The sequence below is a fragment of the Gymnoscopelus braueri genome (assembly GCF_963280865.1).
Source record: "Gymnoscopelus braueri genome assembly, chromosome: 16".
In the NCBI taxonomy this organism is placed as follows: Eukaryota; Metazoa; Chordata; class Actinopteri; order Myctophiformes; family Myctophidae; genus Gymnoscopelus; species Gymnoscopelus braueri.
In genome coordinates, this window is record NC_137616.1 from 907,341 (window position 1) to 922,077 (window position 14,737).

The 14,737-nt window shown below is 41.2% G+C and overlaps 1 protein-coding gene across 1 annotated transcript; it reads right to left on the reverse strand.

Annotated features, from left to right (window-relative positions):
• Positions 1–252: 252 nt before the first annotated feature.
• LOC308103974 (ankyrin repeat and SOCS box protein 2-like) lies at positions 253–14,521 on the reverse strand (the record flags this gene model as incomplete). Its single annotated transcript, XM_080454212.1, has 10 exons — positions 14,488–14,521; positions 12,437–12,751; positions 9,761–9,859; positions 8,340–8,506; positions 7,628–7,786; positions 5,219–5,470; positions 4,259–4,433; positions 1,757–2,315; positions 1,112–1,265; positions 253–434 (listed from the first exon to the last, which is right to left on the reverse strand). The coding sequence occupies exons 2-10, from the start codon at positions 12,742–12,744 to the stop codon at positions 253–255; spliced, it is 2,055 nt and encodes a 684-aa protein (XP_080310338.1). The 5' UTR covers positions 12,745–12,751; positions 14,488–14,521.
• Between the last annotated feature and the right edge of the window lie 216 nt (positions 14,522–14,737).

Consider the following 14,737-nt stretch of genomic DNA (forward strand, 5'->3'; position numbering starts at 1 on the left):
TTGCATGGTCTTTGAACCTTCTGTCAGAAAGTGCCTTTCTGTCAGAAAACCACTGCCTTTCTGTCAGAAAACTATTGCCTTTCCGTCAGAAATCTTTATATCAGAAACCTGTCTGTCAGATAGCCCCATAAGGGATAGGCCAAGGAAGGAGGAAATGGAGCCCCCTTTCTGCCCCTCTTTTTGACAGAGCGCCTTGACGGTCGATTTTAACCTTTTGCCTGATCTTTGTTGTCAATGCTGGTTTCCCAATCGTTAGCTCCATGCATTAATGTCCTCCCATGAATCCTGGGGTTCATCCACAGAAGCTTCCTGGTATTGGAGGAACCTGATGAGAGTTCCAGGAAGAGGTAAGGTCACAATATCTCTGAGGCGTTGGATTCCAACCCGCTGTCTGATCTTCAGACGACACAACTGCATGAGTCTCCACGGTGGTGCTGGAACACACAACATTCTGCACTTACACACACTGTATAAAGTATAGAATAAAGCAGAGGCTACTAGCCCTGGTTATCCAGATATGTTAATTTCCTATTCTGATAGAACCTCTATTACGGCTGGTTTCCTATCCTACCAGGACCTCTAGTACCGCTGGTTTCCTATCCTGCCAAGACCTCTAATACTACTGGTTTCCTATCCTACCAGGACCTCTAGTACTGCTGGTTTCCTATCCTACCAAGACCTCTAGCACTGCTGGTTTTATATCCTACCAGGACCTCTAGTACTGCAGGTTTTCTATCCTACCAGGACCTCTAGTACTGCTGGTTTTACACCCTACCAGGACCTCTAGTACTGCTGTTTTTTGCCAGACCCAGGGGGTCGGCCTACATGAGGCTTTGTCGGTCTGTCCCTCTTTTCCTCCCTGTCCCTCATTTTTCCTCCCTGTCCCTCTTTTTGATTAGCCAAGCTTCGCGTGACACTGCTCTTCAACCACTAGGGGTCTGGCAGTGCTCCAAGGAGCACTTTTTCTAGTTTTTACAACCGGGACCTCTAGTACTGCTGGTTTTATATCCAACCAGGACCTTTGTTACTGGTGGTTTTACATCCTACCAAGACCTCTAGTACTGCTGGTTGTATATCCTACCAGGACATCTAGTACTGCTGGTGTTCTTACCTGCTTTCTCTTTGATGCCGTGCCAATCAGGGTAGCTGTCCAGTTGTTCTTGAAGCCTGGAGCACAAAGTCACATGACCAACATAGTCCAATAGAACGTCAATAACGGGCCCTGCCCACTGGCTGAGGCTGTCCATGGAGATCATTTCACAGAACTGAAAATTCACAAACAAACTACATGGTTATATAGTACATTTATTAGAAGTATAGTAGTATAGAATAACACTTTAACAGCTTGCTCACTGTTTTTGTTTCTATCCACCCTAGAAGGTAGTAATGGTCACCTGGTTTACTAGTTAAACCTGGGAAACATAGTGAATGCAATTAGCTCTGTTTATAACTGTAGTCCCAACTTTTTAGAAGGTGGCATACCCATTTCCTGTTCTGGTTCATTTTCCCATAGCTTTGTTTGATTGATTTGAACCGGAACAGGAAATGGGTATGCCACCTTCTAAACTACAATTGTGCACAGAGCCCATTAACTAGCTGGTAGGATACAAATACAAACACACACACACACACACACACACACACACACACACACACACACACACACACACACACACACACACACACACACACACACACACACACACACACACACACACACACACACACACACACACACACACACACACACACACACCTGATAGCAATGGTCGCGTGTGTCGTCGGAAAGGACTCTCTCTAAGCGGGTGCTTCTGATTGGTGGATGAGGTCCGTTGCCATAGTCACAGGTGAAACAGGATTGGGCGTCACAGCCATTGTCCAACAACAACTTGAGCATGTGGAGATGCTTCATACTGAAGAGGATGGAGGCTGGGAAGCTGGTGTGATGGAGGGGGACGTAGGCGTTGATGTTCGCTCCGTGTTTTAACAGGAGTCTGACAGTCTGCATGCAGCCCTGCCTCACAGCCACCAGCAGAGGGCAAAAGAGGTCCAGGTTGGGATTGGCTCCTGCCTCCAGCAGCATGGAGGTGGCCTCCTTATTGTTGTTGAAGACAGAGAAGTAGAGCGCTGTGCTGCGATGGTCCTCGAACAGTTTGGACCTCTCCTCGGACAGCTGAGCGTTGGGGTCGAACCCGGCCGAGAGTAGAAGCTCCAGAATTTCATCATGGTCGTATTCTGCTGCAAGGTGGAGAGGACTGATCCCAGTTCGATGAACCCTCGTTCTTCTGGTGGCTGGGATTAGCATGGAAACCATGCTGGAAAGTAATCACAATAATAATCATAATAATAATAACAACTAGGAAAGTGCGCTCCTCTGAGCCCAGATCTCTGCCAGGCCTGGTTGCCTACCCAGGGCTGTGTCAGTCATGAGTTGCAGCTGTCAGGACACGACGAAGCTGCTGGGGGAAATAGTTTGTACGACAGATGGTGCAACTGTTCGTGTTTGTGGTGCCCACTATGGGCAGAGGTGAAAACGGTTTTGGAGGTACGCTCTATACGCCTTGGATCAACACTGTCATAGATTTATTTTATCGATATGGACATTTGTGTATCTACACAGTAAAATCCTCAGTGTTAATGTATCCATATGTAACTCTGAGAGTGTACAAATGTAACCAAATGAATGGTTACATTTATGCACTCTCAGAGTTAAATTAACACCAATCTGGGAACCCATCGTCAAATAAAAAAGGATTAACTAGACTTATGTGGCTGGAAACCGGGGTTTGGACATGCCCTCAGCCCTCCACTTCCGGTGGTGAGCCTATGTTTTCTTTCATTCCACTAACAATATTTCTCCACGGAACACTAACACCATTTCTCCCAAAGAACATGGATCGTTTTGGTTATAAGCCCACTTGTTTCTATGATGAAAGAACAAGTTAAAATGTTACTAACTTTCATTGGTTTTGTCGGCTCCGAGGACGCTATTGTTAAATGAGTTTTGGTTTGTTTCCAGTGGGAAGCGAGCGCACAGATTGGGTAAAGCGCGGCCTGCTTCCTGATCTGAAGGCACGCCCACTTGTAACGCACACACGTTCTGAACGGGGCTCCCAACAGATTCAGTAGCGCAGCTCTGAATCTGTTCTTGAGAGATTAAATTAACAATGACTGTTTGATTGTATACCTCAAAACCACGGATGTTATCCGACTATAGGGGCCCTTTGTGTTCCGCAATATTCCGTATTGCTTAATAAACAAGTGTTTTAACCCCGTCTGTGCCTGAATGCCGTTGAATTTCTTCGTTCCAGTGTGTAATACTGGCTTTCACCTGATGCGCCCCGCCACTACACCCATTGAGGAATACAGGGAACTTCTGCTTCACATTTTGGACTACAGCTTTTGAACTGAACCTAACCCTAACCCTGAAAATACAAATTATATGTAAAAATAAAAATAATAACCCCCATTTAGGCCACGCCCTTTTCTGGCAGTGTAGATTTTCGGCCATTTTGCTTCTTTTTTATTTTTTTATTGCTACTATTCCAACAGATTTTGTGCAAAACACACAACAATCGGTACACATTATCTCTGGAGTCATTTGATACCCTTGTTTCATTCAGATTTTCCGTATTTCATTACGATTGGCCATGACTGGCTTGACTGGTTTTAATAAAAATGTCATATGACAATGAACGTCAAACAGGGTTTTGATACTTCTTGCAAAAAGTTGCACCCTCTGTTGTACAAACTCTTCCTTATGTCCTGACAGCTGCACACCATGACCGACACAGCCCTGGGTAGGCAACCCAGCCTGGCGGAGATCTGCGCTCCAAGGAGCACCGTTTTCTAGTAATGACTAAATGTAAAACCATCATAAATACATATTCAAACCAGCATTGAAGAACAGTGTACAATTACAATGTTTAATGAGTGTAGCAGTCCGTTTGTGTTTTTTTGGGACAGTAGTCAGGTTGTGGTGTGTTTAATGTATGCTGTCGTACGATGCATAAAACACCAAAAGTATCACACCCACAAGCTCACAACACGTCACATCTGCAACACATGAGCTTGTACCGTAGGTCGGCTATTTTAAACACGTGACACAGTCGTGCGAAGTATGACTGTAGTGAGGTTGTGGTGTCTTTGGGGACAGTAGTGAGGTTGTGGTGTATTTGGGGACAGTAGTCAGGTTGTGGTGTCTTTGGGGACAGTAGTGAGGTGTTGGTGTGTGGGGGCAGTGTGTGAGTGCACGTACATATCATTTCCTTTCTGGGCAGCAATATGAAGGGGCAACAGGCCTCTCTTTCCTCCTGGTATGTTAGCATCTGCATCCAGGCACAGAAGAAGCTCTATGATGTCCTCATGGTCGTTCTTTGCTGCTTCATAAAGGGCTGTTGATCCATCAGTCGCTTGGCTGTTTATGTCAGCACCTGGATAATTTAAATTTACATCATTAACCTTTCATCCACACCAGCATATGGATAAAGCCACTTTATATTCCCCTCACAGAATATAAAGTTTACCTCACATACGTTGTTTTTTAATGGTATATATTATCTTATCTAATGTTTCAGCTGTGTACCATATGACAGCTCTGCTGCCATCTGAACTGCCAGTCCTCCATTAGTCTGAATCACAAGTCAACATGTCCAGGTTTTGCCAGAAAAGGTCTCAGACAAGCTTTCTGATTCTGAGCTGTAACAGAAGTTCAGTGGTCGTCAGTGGTTGGTCTAGGCATGTAGATATTGTATTATGCTTAACCTCTTTGGCCGCTGCTGTTCATTGGAGCGATGCGTCATTGGCGCCGCCATATTTTGTCTATTGAAAGCAGGAAGTCTCTCCACAATTAAAATAATAATAACTTGCTGAAGTGTCAACTGATTTGCATGCGGTTTGGTTTGTTAGAAATGTCAGTCATGTAGTTATGTTGTGATTTAGGATAGTGGTTAAATACAAAAATGTGAAAAATAACCCTAACCCTAATGATTATAAAGCTCAAAAACGTTTTATTCTCAGGTAATATACAACACAGGCATACTTCTTGCTGTGGATGTATGGCAAGCTTCCCCACATAATATGGGGATGGTGTTGACGTGTGCCCCCACTGGCCGCACGTTTTTCGCCGATAAATTATAGTTAGTTAATAGAACACTAGCAACAATATTGGTCATGGTAGGATAGAAAACCAGTAGTCCTAGGGTTGTCATCTACCTACCGTGTTTGAGAAGGAATTGCATTGCTTCAAACTTTCCACTCTGAGCTACAGTGGCCAGAGGAGTCATGCCATAGACGCTAACTGCATTGACTTTGGCTCCAGCTTTGACCAACATCTGACAGATCTCCAAGCTGTTCTCTATGTTGTTGGCAGCTTCGTGCAGCGCTGTCCATCCCTGGATACATGGGGTGTTGACTGCTGCACCGTGGTTTAACAGCATGGCCACCAGCTCTGCATTGTTCCTCTCACATGCTGGGGAGAACAGACACTCTTTGGTAAACATACACAATAGGCTCTGTGCATAACTGTAGTCCCACGTTTCCAAAAGGTGGCAAACCCGTTTCCTGTTCTGGTTCATTTACCCATTACTTTGTTTGATTGGATCGGCAGCAATCAATCAAAATATCCAAACAAATCAGCCAATGAAAGAAGCAATGGGACATGAAATTAAACGGGAAACCGGTATGCCACATTATGGAAATACAGGAATAATACAGTTTTGCACAAAACCTAGGATATTTTTCTGCTACAAACATACAGGGCCCTATTTTGCGTGACCAGCGCTATTGCTTATTATAGCGGCTTGCGCCGGCTGTTATGATCCCCACATGCAACTGCTTTGCGCTTAAGATTGTTTAGATGCCACAGAGCTGTGTGCCGACTATGGAGGTGTGGTTGATATTAAAATGAAGCGTGGTGTCCCGCTATCAGAGTGCTAAGCTATCTTCCCCACAGACTTTGTGCTTGTATTTAAGACGATCCATGGAGCTTGTCTTATCCGCAAAGCACAATGGTTTGATTGTATACAAGAGCGCACCTCAGCAGGTGACTTCACAATGTGCGTACACTTGGACACTGGCACTTCTGAATTAAGCAATTGTGATACAAATTTACCTGTAATAGTGTAACTGTTAATTCCTTGTGTCAATTGTGTTAGCATCTCCAGGCTAATCACAGACAATTATTTTAAATGTAAGTAGTGGTTCCGCATTTGCTCCTCACAACATTAATTTCCATTAATCCATATACTGCATCCAATTCTCAACCAATTACTATAAATCAAAGTTTCACTGTTAATTCAGTGTATCATTATAATTTGATTACACCTCAATCAACTGCTATAGTTGTTCCTGGCAGGCATGATGAAGTAAAAAGCAACAGCACCTGTTCAACCCTTTCCAATCCATCCGATCTGAACACAACACTCACACAAGTGCATTTTGAGCACTTAATCCTTCATTAATCCTATGAAAAAAGACAAGGTTAGCACTCCCTGTTCATGGAATCAAACTTTTTTTAAAGTAGTTGCTGCCGTGAGCACAAAAACATATCTGATCTCCAAGCTCACAACACATTGCAGCAAGAGTTTCACCCTCGTCTCCTAACATCATATTAATGCTGGTCCGAGTGCTCCTGCTCACGTGTTTCACTTCAGGCACAAGGATGCTAGGAAATCATCCTGTGTCTTTTGATATCGGCATGCACAAAAGATAGCAGTGCGCCTTAATATGGATTTTTACCTCAAAACTGGCCTAAAGACTGCCCTCTCAGTGAAAGCAGGTGTGGGACGTGACACATTCACATCATATGGGACACGCCAATCAAATGCTTTTCAAAGGCTTGAATATACATTGCGTGCCTCGCGGTGGCTGCAATGTGCTGTATAACGTAACTGGCTATTCAGCCTCTGATTGGACAACAGACCCACCCACATGACAGGAACTACTAGGAAGTAAACCATGAAGTAAACAAAAGCACGCGAAAGAATGTATAGTTGGCAGATCGTTGCGTATAATTTAATGGTAACTAGATACTTTCAAGCCATCTAGTTGTACGACAATATAACGCCAGCTCACTCGCGTGTTTGTTTGGGGGCCGCTGTGTGTGTGTGTGTGTGTGTGTGTGTGTGTGTGTGTGTGTGTGTGTGTGTGTGTGTGTGTGTGTGTGTGTGTGTGTTCACGCAAGATGTAGAGCCAGGCGTTAAGTTACTTTTCCTTTTAAGGTAAGCAGGTAGTTTGTATTTAAAATGTCATCAAGAGAAATATACCTGTACAGTAGAAAACTAAGAGGGTGAAGGTACAGATGAAGTATAGGAGGTTTCCTCAGTGGTTTTCAAACTTGGTCCTCAAGTGCTGGTTCATCTTGTTGCCCCAGGTCTAACTAGTCCCTTAGTAGTCAGCTAAGTAGAATGACAAGAAGCCCATGTGAATTAACTTATTCACATGTTGTTTCTATACAACACTTATTGGTTGAATAGAAGCAGCATAGGCCTACTAGGAGTCCTTTTGGTATAGGACAGAAAACCAGCAGTAGTAGGGGCCGCTAAGGGATAGCATTGGGAACCACTTGAACTACACCATTAACATACATAACACTGATAGTTCCTGCATCATCAATGACATTTTTTACCTTTATAGAGCGGAGTCTCTCGATCTGCATTCACAATTTCAGGATTAGCTCCTCTCTCCAGCAGCAGACTGACACAGCTTGCATGCTGTCTAGCGACCGCTAACATCAACGCTGATGTCTGTTCCTTCGCCGTTCTCTGGTTCACCATGCTAGGCTGGGCTGGAAGAAACAAGACACACTAAACCAGTGTTGATTTCGTCGACTAAAACTATGACGAAAAATGTTCGTCAACTACCTTTTTTCACTGACGAAAACGAAAATAAAACTAAGCTACGACGACTAAAACTAAGACTTAATATATTGACAATTTCGTCAAAAAATAGAAAATAGCACTGCGACGCGTTGTGAGCTTGTAGATCGGCTATTTTCAGTATGCAACCAAGTGTAAAATCAACCATTAATCGCCATCAAGGCCCGCCAAAATACATTTTAGACGACTAAATCAACTGCAGATTTAGTTGACTATAATCTTATGATATTTAGTCGACTAAAACTAGACAAAAACTAAAACATTTCAGACGACTAAACTATCACTAAAACGAAATGGAATTTTATTCAAAAGACTATGACTAAAACAAAATAAAAATTTGCTGTCAAAATCAACACTACACTAAACTAGACAGAGAGAAGATAATAATAATTCCCAGAAGAACCATGTCTCTTGTCAAAGTGTTCTTCAACAGGACAATAAGAAAACAAGTGTTTGTGTTACCTGTCAGCAGCACTCTGAGACAGGCTTCCTGTCCATAGTAGGCTGCCTGGTGGATTGCCAGCCAGCCAGGTTTACTGGACACCAGGTTGCATCCTGGGAGGTTAACTAGTTTTCTGACTTTGTTAGCGTCACCAGTCCTTATCGCTTCAAGTAGAGGATCCGCCTCCCTAGAAAACAATACACAACTAGAAACGTGCACTCCTTGGAGCGCATATCTCTCCACCAGGCAGGGTTGTTTAACCAAGGCTCTGTAAGCAATGAGTTGTGGCCGTCAGGATGCGAGGAAGATGGGGGGGAGTAGCATTTCTACGGCGGCCCTAAATGACAATGTTATGCATTTTGTAGTGCGCCCTATGGGCAAAAGTGAAAGCCCTTTTTGGAGGGCTCTCAACATACGATTTCAACTTGGAGATGTAATGTTGTTCATGAAAAAGGGTTTGGTGTAGGCCAGAGCACATAATTGCTGTCATGAACATAATAACAATGGGCCGCATTCACCAACATTCTTTGTGAGTTTCTTCTTAAAATTCTAATCCAAGGGAAAATCATTTTTAATGTACGACCCACGACTCAAGAGTTATAGGCCAAAATGTGAATCCGCCTGTTATAGCACCACCATGAGGCCGATTTGAAAAAAAAAATCCACTGAGAATAATAATGCATTATGACCAGCACTTACAATACGTTATAAACTTTGTTATAAGTTGTCATACATGAGTATAAACATTTATAAGGAGTGTTATAAAGCCTTATAAGTGCATTATAATGCATTATAAATGCGTTTATAATGCATTATAGATGCGACCTTAAAGGGGAATTTTGGACCACGGTTGTCTTACCTTTTCTATGATGTTATGATATCCTAGGATGAATAGCACAGTAGAAATTTCATAACTCCATTCGGGTCCGCCACAGCAAAAAGTGCGCACCAATAGGCCTTGCGCTAGATACAAGGATATCATAACATCATAGAAAAGGTAAGAAAACAATGGTCCAAAATTCCCCTTTAATATAAAGTCTTTCCGACATTTCTTAAGAATGGATGGTGAATGAGGCCCAATGTATAATAATTAGTCAAACAAAAATGCATGCAAAAGCAAAAACAAACAAACAAACAAACAAACGCATTGTGAGCTTGTAGATCGGCTATTTTCAAATGGCTGAAATGTGTCCTGGCTGAAGTGGTTAATGTATGCTTTGTAATAATAATCAAAATCTACAAAGTAACTAGTAACTAAAGTTTTCAAATAATTATATTGGAGTAAAAGTACAATATTTGCCTCTGAGATTTAGTGGAGTAGAAGTAAAAGTATTGGAAATTAGAAACACTCAAGTAAAGTACAAATACCTAAAAAATGTACAGTACTTGAGTAAAAGTTACTTTACACCACTGCAAATTGTTGTGTCTGTTTTCAACTCACTCCTCTGTTTCTGGTTCGACACCTATAATGTTTCCAGCAGCGTTGCGATACGCCACCATGCGTTTTCCATAGCCCGTTGTGAAGTGACTCACCCAGCCCCTGTCACATGAACAAGGAGTCAGTCAGCATGCATATTAGTCTGTCCCCTAGGGCGTTTGTTCTCAAAGTGGGGTCCGGGGGCCCTTAGGGGTCCTTGGGGGGGTTTCCAGGGGTCTCCAGCAAAAGTAGTTAATACAGCATCACAATTATTTCAACAACTTTATCCATTTCTATGTTGGCTATTCAAAAATAGCAGATATATAAGCGCTGTGAGCTTGTAGATCTGCTATTTTTTTTAATTGGTGGTCCCTGGCACAAAAGGTTTTCAGATGGAAGTCCGCGGCCAAATACATATCAATTTGGGGGTCCTTGACTTGAAAAAGTTTTAGAACCACTGCCCCTAGGGGTCACTCTTCTGCCAATAATCCAACTATAATGAACCCATTTAGACCTGAGGCCGATACTAAAAATGCATTCTAAATCCTAACAGTTTGTTGTTGTTGCTAATATACTGTATATAGCTAAAATCTAAAATGATATAGATGCTTTCCCGGATTTAATGGGTCAAAGGACCACTTCACCCACTTTCCAGCTATCTTCATATTATTGGTCCTCACCTCACTATTTTGTTGTGTGCAAATTATGTTCCATTAATGTTTTATTATGTTATACATAGGTAGAGGCCTCGTATAAGCCCTTTGGGCTTCTTGCCGCCCTGGCACTTTTCCTTTTTATATTTTGCGTACTGTTTTTTGTATTGTTTTACAATTTGTGCTACTGTAAATAAATACATCTAAATCAATCAAATCACTAATCGTTGCTGTCCGGCAGAAACCAGCTAACTCATTTTTTCCGCTTTTGCATTTTTTTCCATAAATCAGTGCTATTGACCACCCTTTACGTCTGTGTGTTGATTAAAAAATATTGAACCAATGAAAAGTATCAAAGTGCTTCTGGCAAAACCAGCTAACTCCATTGGATCCTCAAACTTTCTGCTAAACCAGCTAACTCCACCAAAGGGGGTGGAGTTAGCTGGTTTTGCAGACTCCAGGCTCCACTACCTTTTGACCTTTAACCTCATTGTGAGCTTGGAGGTCCATTCAGCTGTTCTTATCAATGATGAACAAAACCTCCTAACTCCACTTTTTGTTTTGTTTTTGTCATTTCCTGAAAAATGTACATTTTGGAGCTGGTTTCTGCCCGACAGCAGAGTAATGCTCATTATTATATGGTACCATTGTTTGTCTACTCGGTGTCTCAGAGGAGGGCTGTGGGCTTTCTATTCTTGGAAAATGTGCATGCATTAATATAAGCCATTGTTATTGTGTTAATAAAAAAAATAAGAAACAACATTGAAAATTTAAATTACCAAACCTGCCAACCGATGATGTCACTGGTAGGCAGGTTTCTTAACTGTCCAAAGCCCTCCTCTGAGACACAGAGTGAATAGACAAAAATGGTACATTAGTGAGGAGGACCAATTATATAAAGATGGTGACATGGTCCTTTAAGACACTACACCAAATTGGGAACATTTTCTGCACTTCTCTCAGATAATCATAGTTGGAATTATTTTTAGCTCAATTTATACCCCATTGCAAAATGGTGTCAGTTGTTGATAAGAACAGATCTCCAAGCTAACAACAGGTCACAATGTGATGTGTTGTTAGCTCTTAGTATAGATAGATTAAGCAATAGAGATGCAGTCATCAAATTCTGAAATCTGGTGAAAAGATTGGATTAATGATTTATTAGACGTCATGGTTAAAAGAAAAACACATGTTACATGCTTCTCACAGAAACGTCAAGGATAAAAACACAATAAAGTCAGTGACTTATTTCCATTGTGGTCTGAGACAAACAAAACATAACAACATGAAACAGGCAATGCAACAATAAATAAAACACTATATACTATAATGCTTTCTATTTCACTATAATGATTCTAAGCAGTTAAAGGAATATTTCACTTTAAAAAAAAAGAAGTGGTAATTTTATCGTCTACTAAGGCTTTTGGGAGCACCCTGGACAGTTTTTAAGTTGCTTGAATCAGTATTTAGATATTTGATATTCATTTTATCAGACACTTCCTATACAAACCCATTGTAACTTCAAACTCCATTTTAACCATGGCAGATTCATCGGAAACACCCGTCCTTGGTTCTAGTTCAATTACTTTTTTCATTTTTCTTTTTATCATTTTTTTATTTTTTTATAAAATAAATAAAAAAAGTAATAAAAAAAACATGGCCCCCTCACGTATTAGGAGGGCAGGATGAGTCACCAGAACCAAGGACAGGTGTTTTTGATTAATCTAACATGTTAAAAATGGAGTTTGAAGTTATAATGGGTTTGTATAGGAAGGGGGCGTGTCTGATAAAATGAATATAAAATATCTAAATACTGAATCAAGCAACTTAAAAACTGTCTGGGGGGCTCACAAAAGCCTGAGTAGACCATAAAATGACCAAAACATTTTTTGGAAGTGAAATATCCCCTTAAGCTAGCATGTTACCAGTTAGACTTTGATCATTACATTGTTTATACAGCTTCTTCATATATAATCATATTTATTGACTGACGCCTGGAAAGTAATTTGAAATGAATAATTTATTAATTTATCTGACAGACACCTACCCGTCTGGAGGCTTTGAAGTTGGAGGATTGTGGGAACTGTAGTGAGCGGTGACGCTCTGGTTTTGGTTGCCGGGTTGAGTGCTGATGATGTGAATATGTGGGGAGCTGGGCTGTCTGACTTCTGCATTGGGTGGACATGGAGTTTGTCTGGTATCTGTGGATGGAGTGTTATTGTGGTCTTCACTGAGGCTGCGTTCAATGGCTATCTGGATCAGCTCCTCATCAGACAGGTTAGTGTAGACAGAATAGTCCTCAAACCCCAACGACGGACCAGAGGACCCTGGCACAGCAAATCCAGCTGTCTCCATGACGATGCTGATAAGGGAGAATAACAACACAGAAATAATCGGATAATTCCTGACCCGTTTCAAACACACGATTGACACACGTTTGCCATGGAGAGTTCGGAAAATATGAACGTATCCTGACACAGGCAGTGTTAATTTCGTCGACTAAAACCATGATGATGTTAGTCGACTACCTTTTTTCACTGACGAAAACTAAATAAAAACTTGATATGTTATGATGACAAAAACTAAGACTAAATATATTGACAATTTCGTCAACAAATAAAAGATTGACTAAAGTGTTAGGGAGGGACTAGTGGATAAGAGATCCAGTAGAACTAAAATGTTAGGGAGGGACTAGTGGCGAAGAGATCCAGTAGAACTAAACTGTTTATATGATGTTCTGCATATAGTGTATATCTGTCTGTCATTTAATGTCAATATGAATTGAGTACAAGAGGACCCCAATTGAAACAAGCCAGTGGCTTTCTTGGGCTTTTTTTAATCCTATTTTGTTGACCTTGTAATTGAACTGTACTTTCATGTGCTTTTTGTCTGCAAACTTCTAAATAAAGTATTCAATCAATCAACAAATCAACTAAGACTAAGTAATTTTATGTTTGATTGGGCTCGGGTGTTGCACTCTGCGTTGTGAGCTTGTAGATCGGCTATTTTCAGCATGCAACCAAGTGTAAAATCAGGCATTACGACGAAATTTTTTGTAGACAGAATCAACTGTAGATTTAGTCGACTAAAATCTTATGATATTTAGTCGACTAAAACTAAAACGTTTCAGACGACTAAAATATCAAAATACTACATGAAAAGACTATGACTAGAACTAAATCAAAGTTTGCTGTCAAAATTAACCCAAATCAAAGAAAAGCACAGAAGCGTTGATGCATCACCAACTGAATGTGTAAATGAAGAGCCTCAGCTGGAGTCTATCGAGTTGTTGACATGAGGGAATTCATTATCATCACCCCAGAGCGCAAGAGCACATTTGGAGTTATTAGCTTTTATTTGGTTAAACCTTTCGAGTCCTAAAGGTCAACGGTGACCCTTTAGGATAGTATTTATTCATTTTGAATTATCTCTGTCCTCGTAAGAGCTAGAAACGTACTTTAAAATCTGTCTCGTAGCTGACGAATTTGACTATAATACAAAACCGTGAAATAAAGTAAAAGATCTATTACTGCCATTGGAATGTGCATAGCCTGGATATTGGGTTTTATAAGGAGAAATTGTTCTTGGATTGCTGTGTGTAACGTTTGTCATTAAGCAACATACTGCCACTGTGCCAAACTGTGTTTATGGACTGATGGGCTGCCATGCCAACTGCTATAGCACACATGGGCAACATACGGCCCGGGGGCCGGACCCGGCCCTTTGACCATCTCATTCCGGCCCGCCAAGTCCTCAAAGAAAAACTAAATGACCCCCCCAAAAAATCTACATTCTAAAAGGCTGCCATATGTTAATGGTTCTGGGACAAATTCATTTAAATCTACTCCAATAAGTGACACCAAGTCATAACCCCTGTCTCATCAAAGTCTCAATGAGGCGCAGTCACATTGCTCATACCAATATCAAATATCTCCATTGCAACTAAAAAGTAAAATGTTTTTAATGTTATTAATGTTATTTAATGTTATTGTTTAATGTTATTGTTATTGTTTAATGTTATTAAAATGTATTAATGTTAAGTAACCATAGCATTCATGACTATCGACCGTATTAATGTTATATGTTATAAGTTCTTACGTGTATACTGAAGGCTGTGGTTAATCTCTCCTCTCTGTCAGACTTGCATACTGTCTCTGTTTATGTGACTTTATTCTTAGACGGTCACATGACTTCGCAGACACATGAGCTATGTTTGATCCTCCCCACAGCACATGTCTTGTCTGAAAGCAGGGCAGTCATTTCAATGCTGTGCCCCTTCAGTTTGGCCTTATGCCCTTCAGTGATATGTCCCGAAGCCACAGTGGCATTTTTGCCCCGCACCCACACT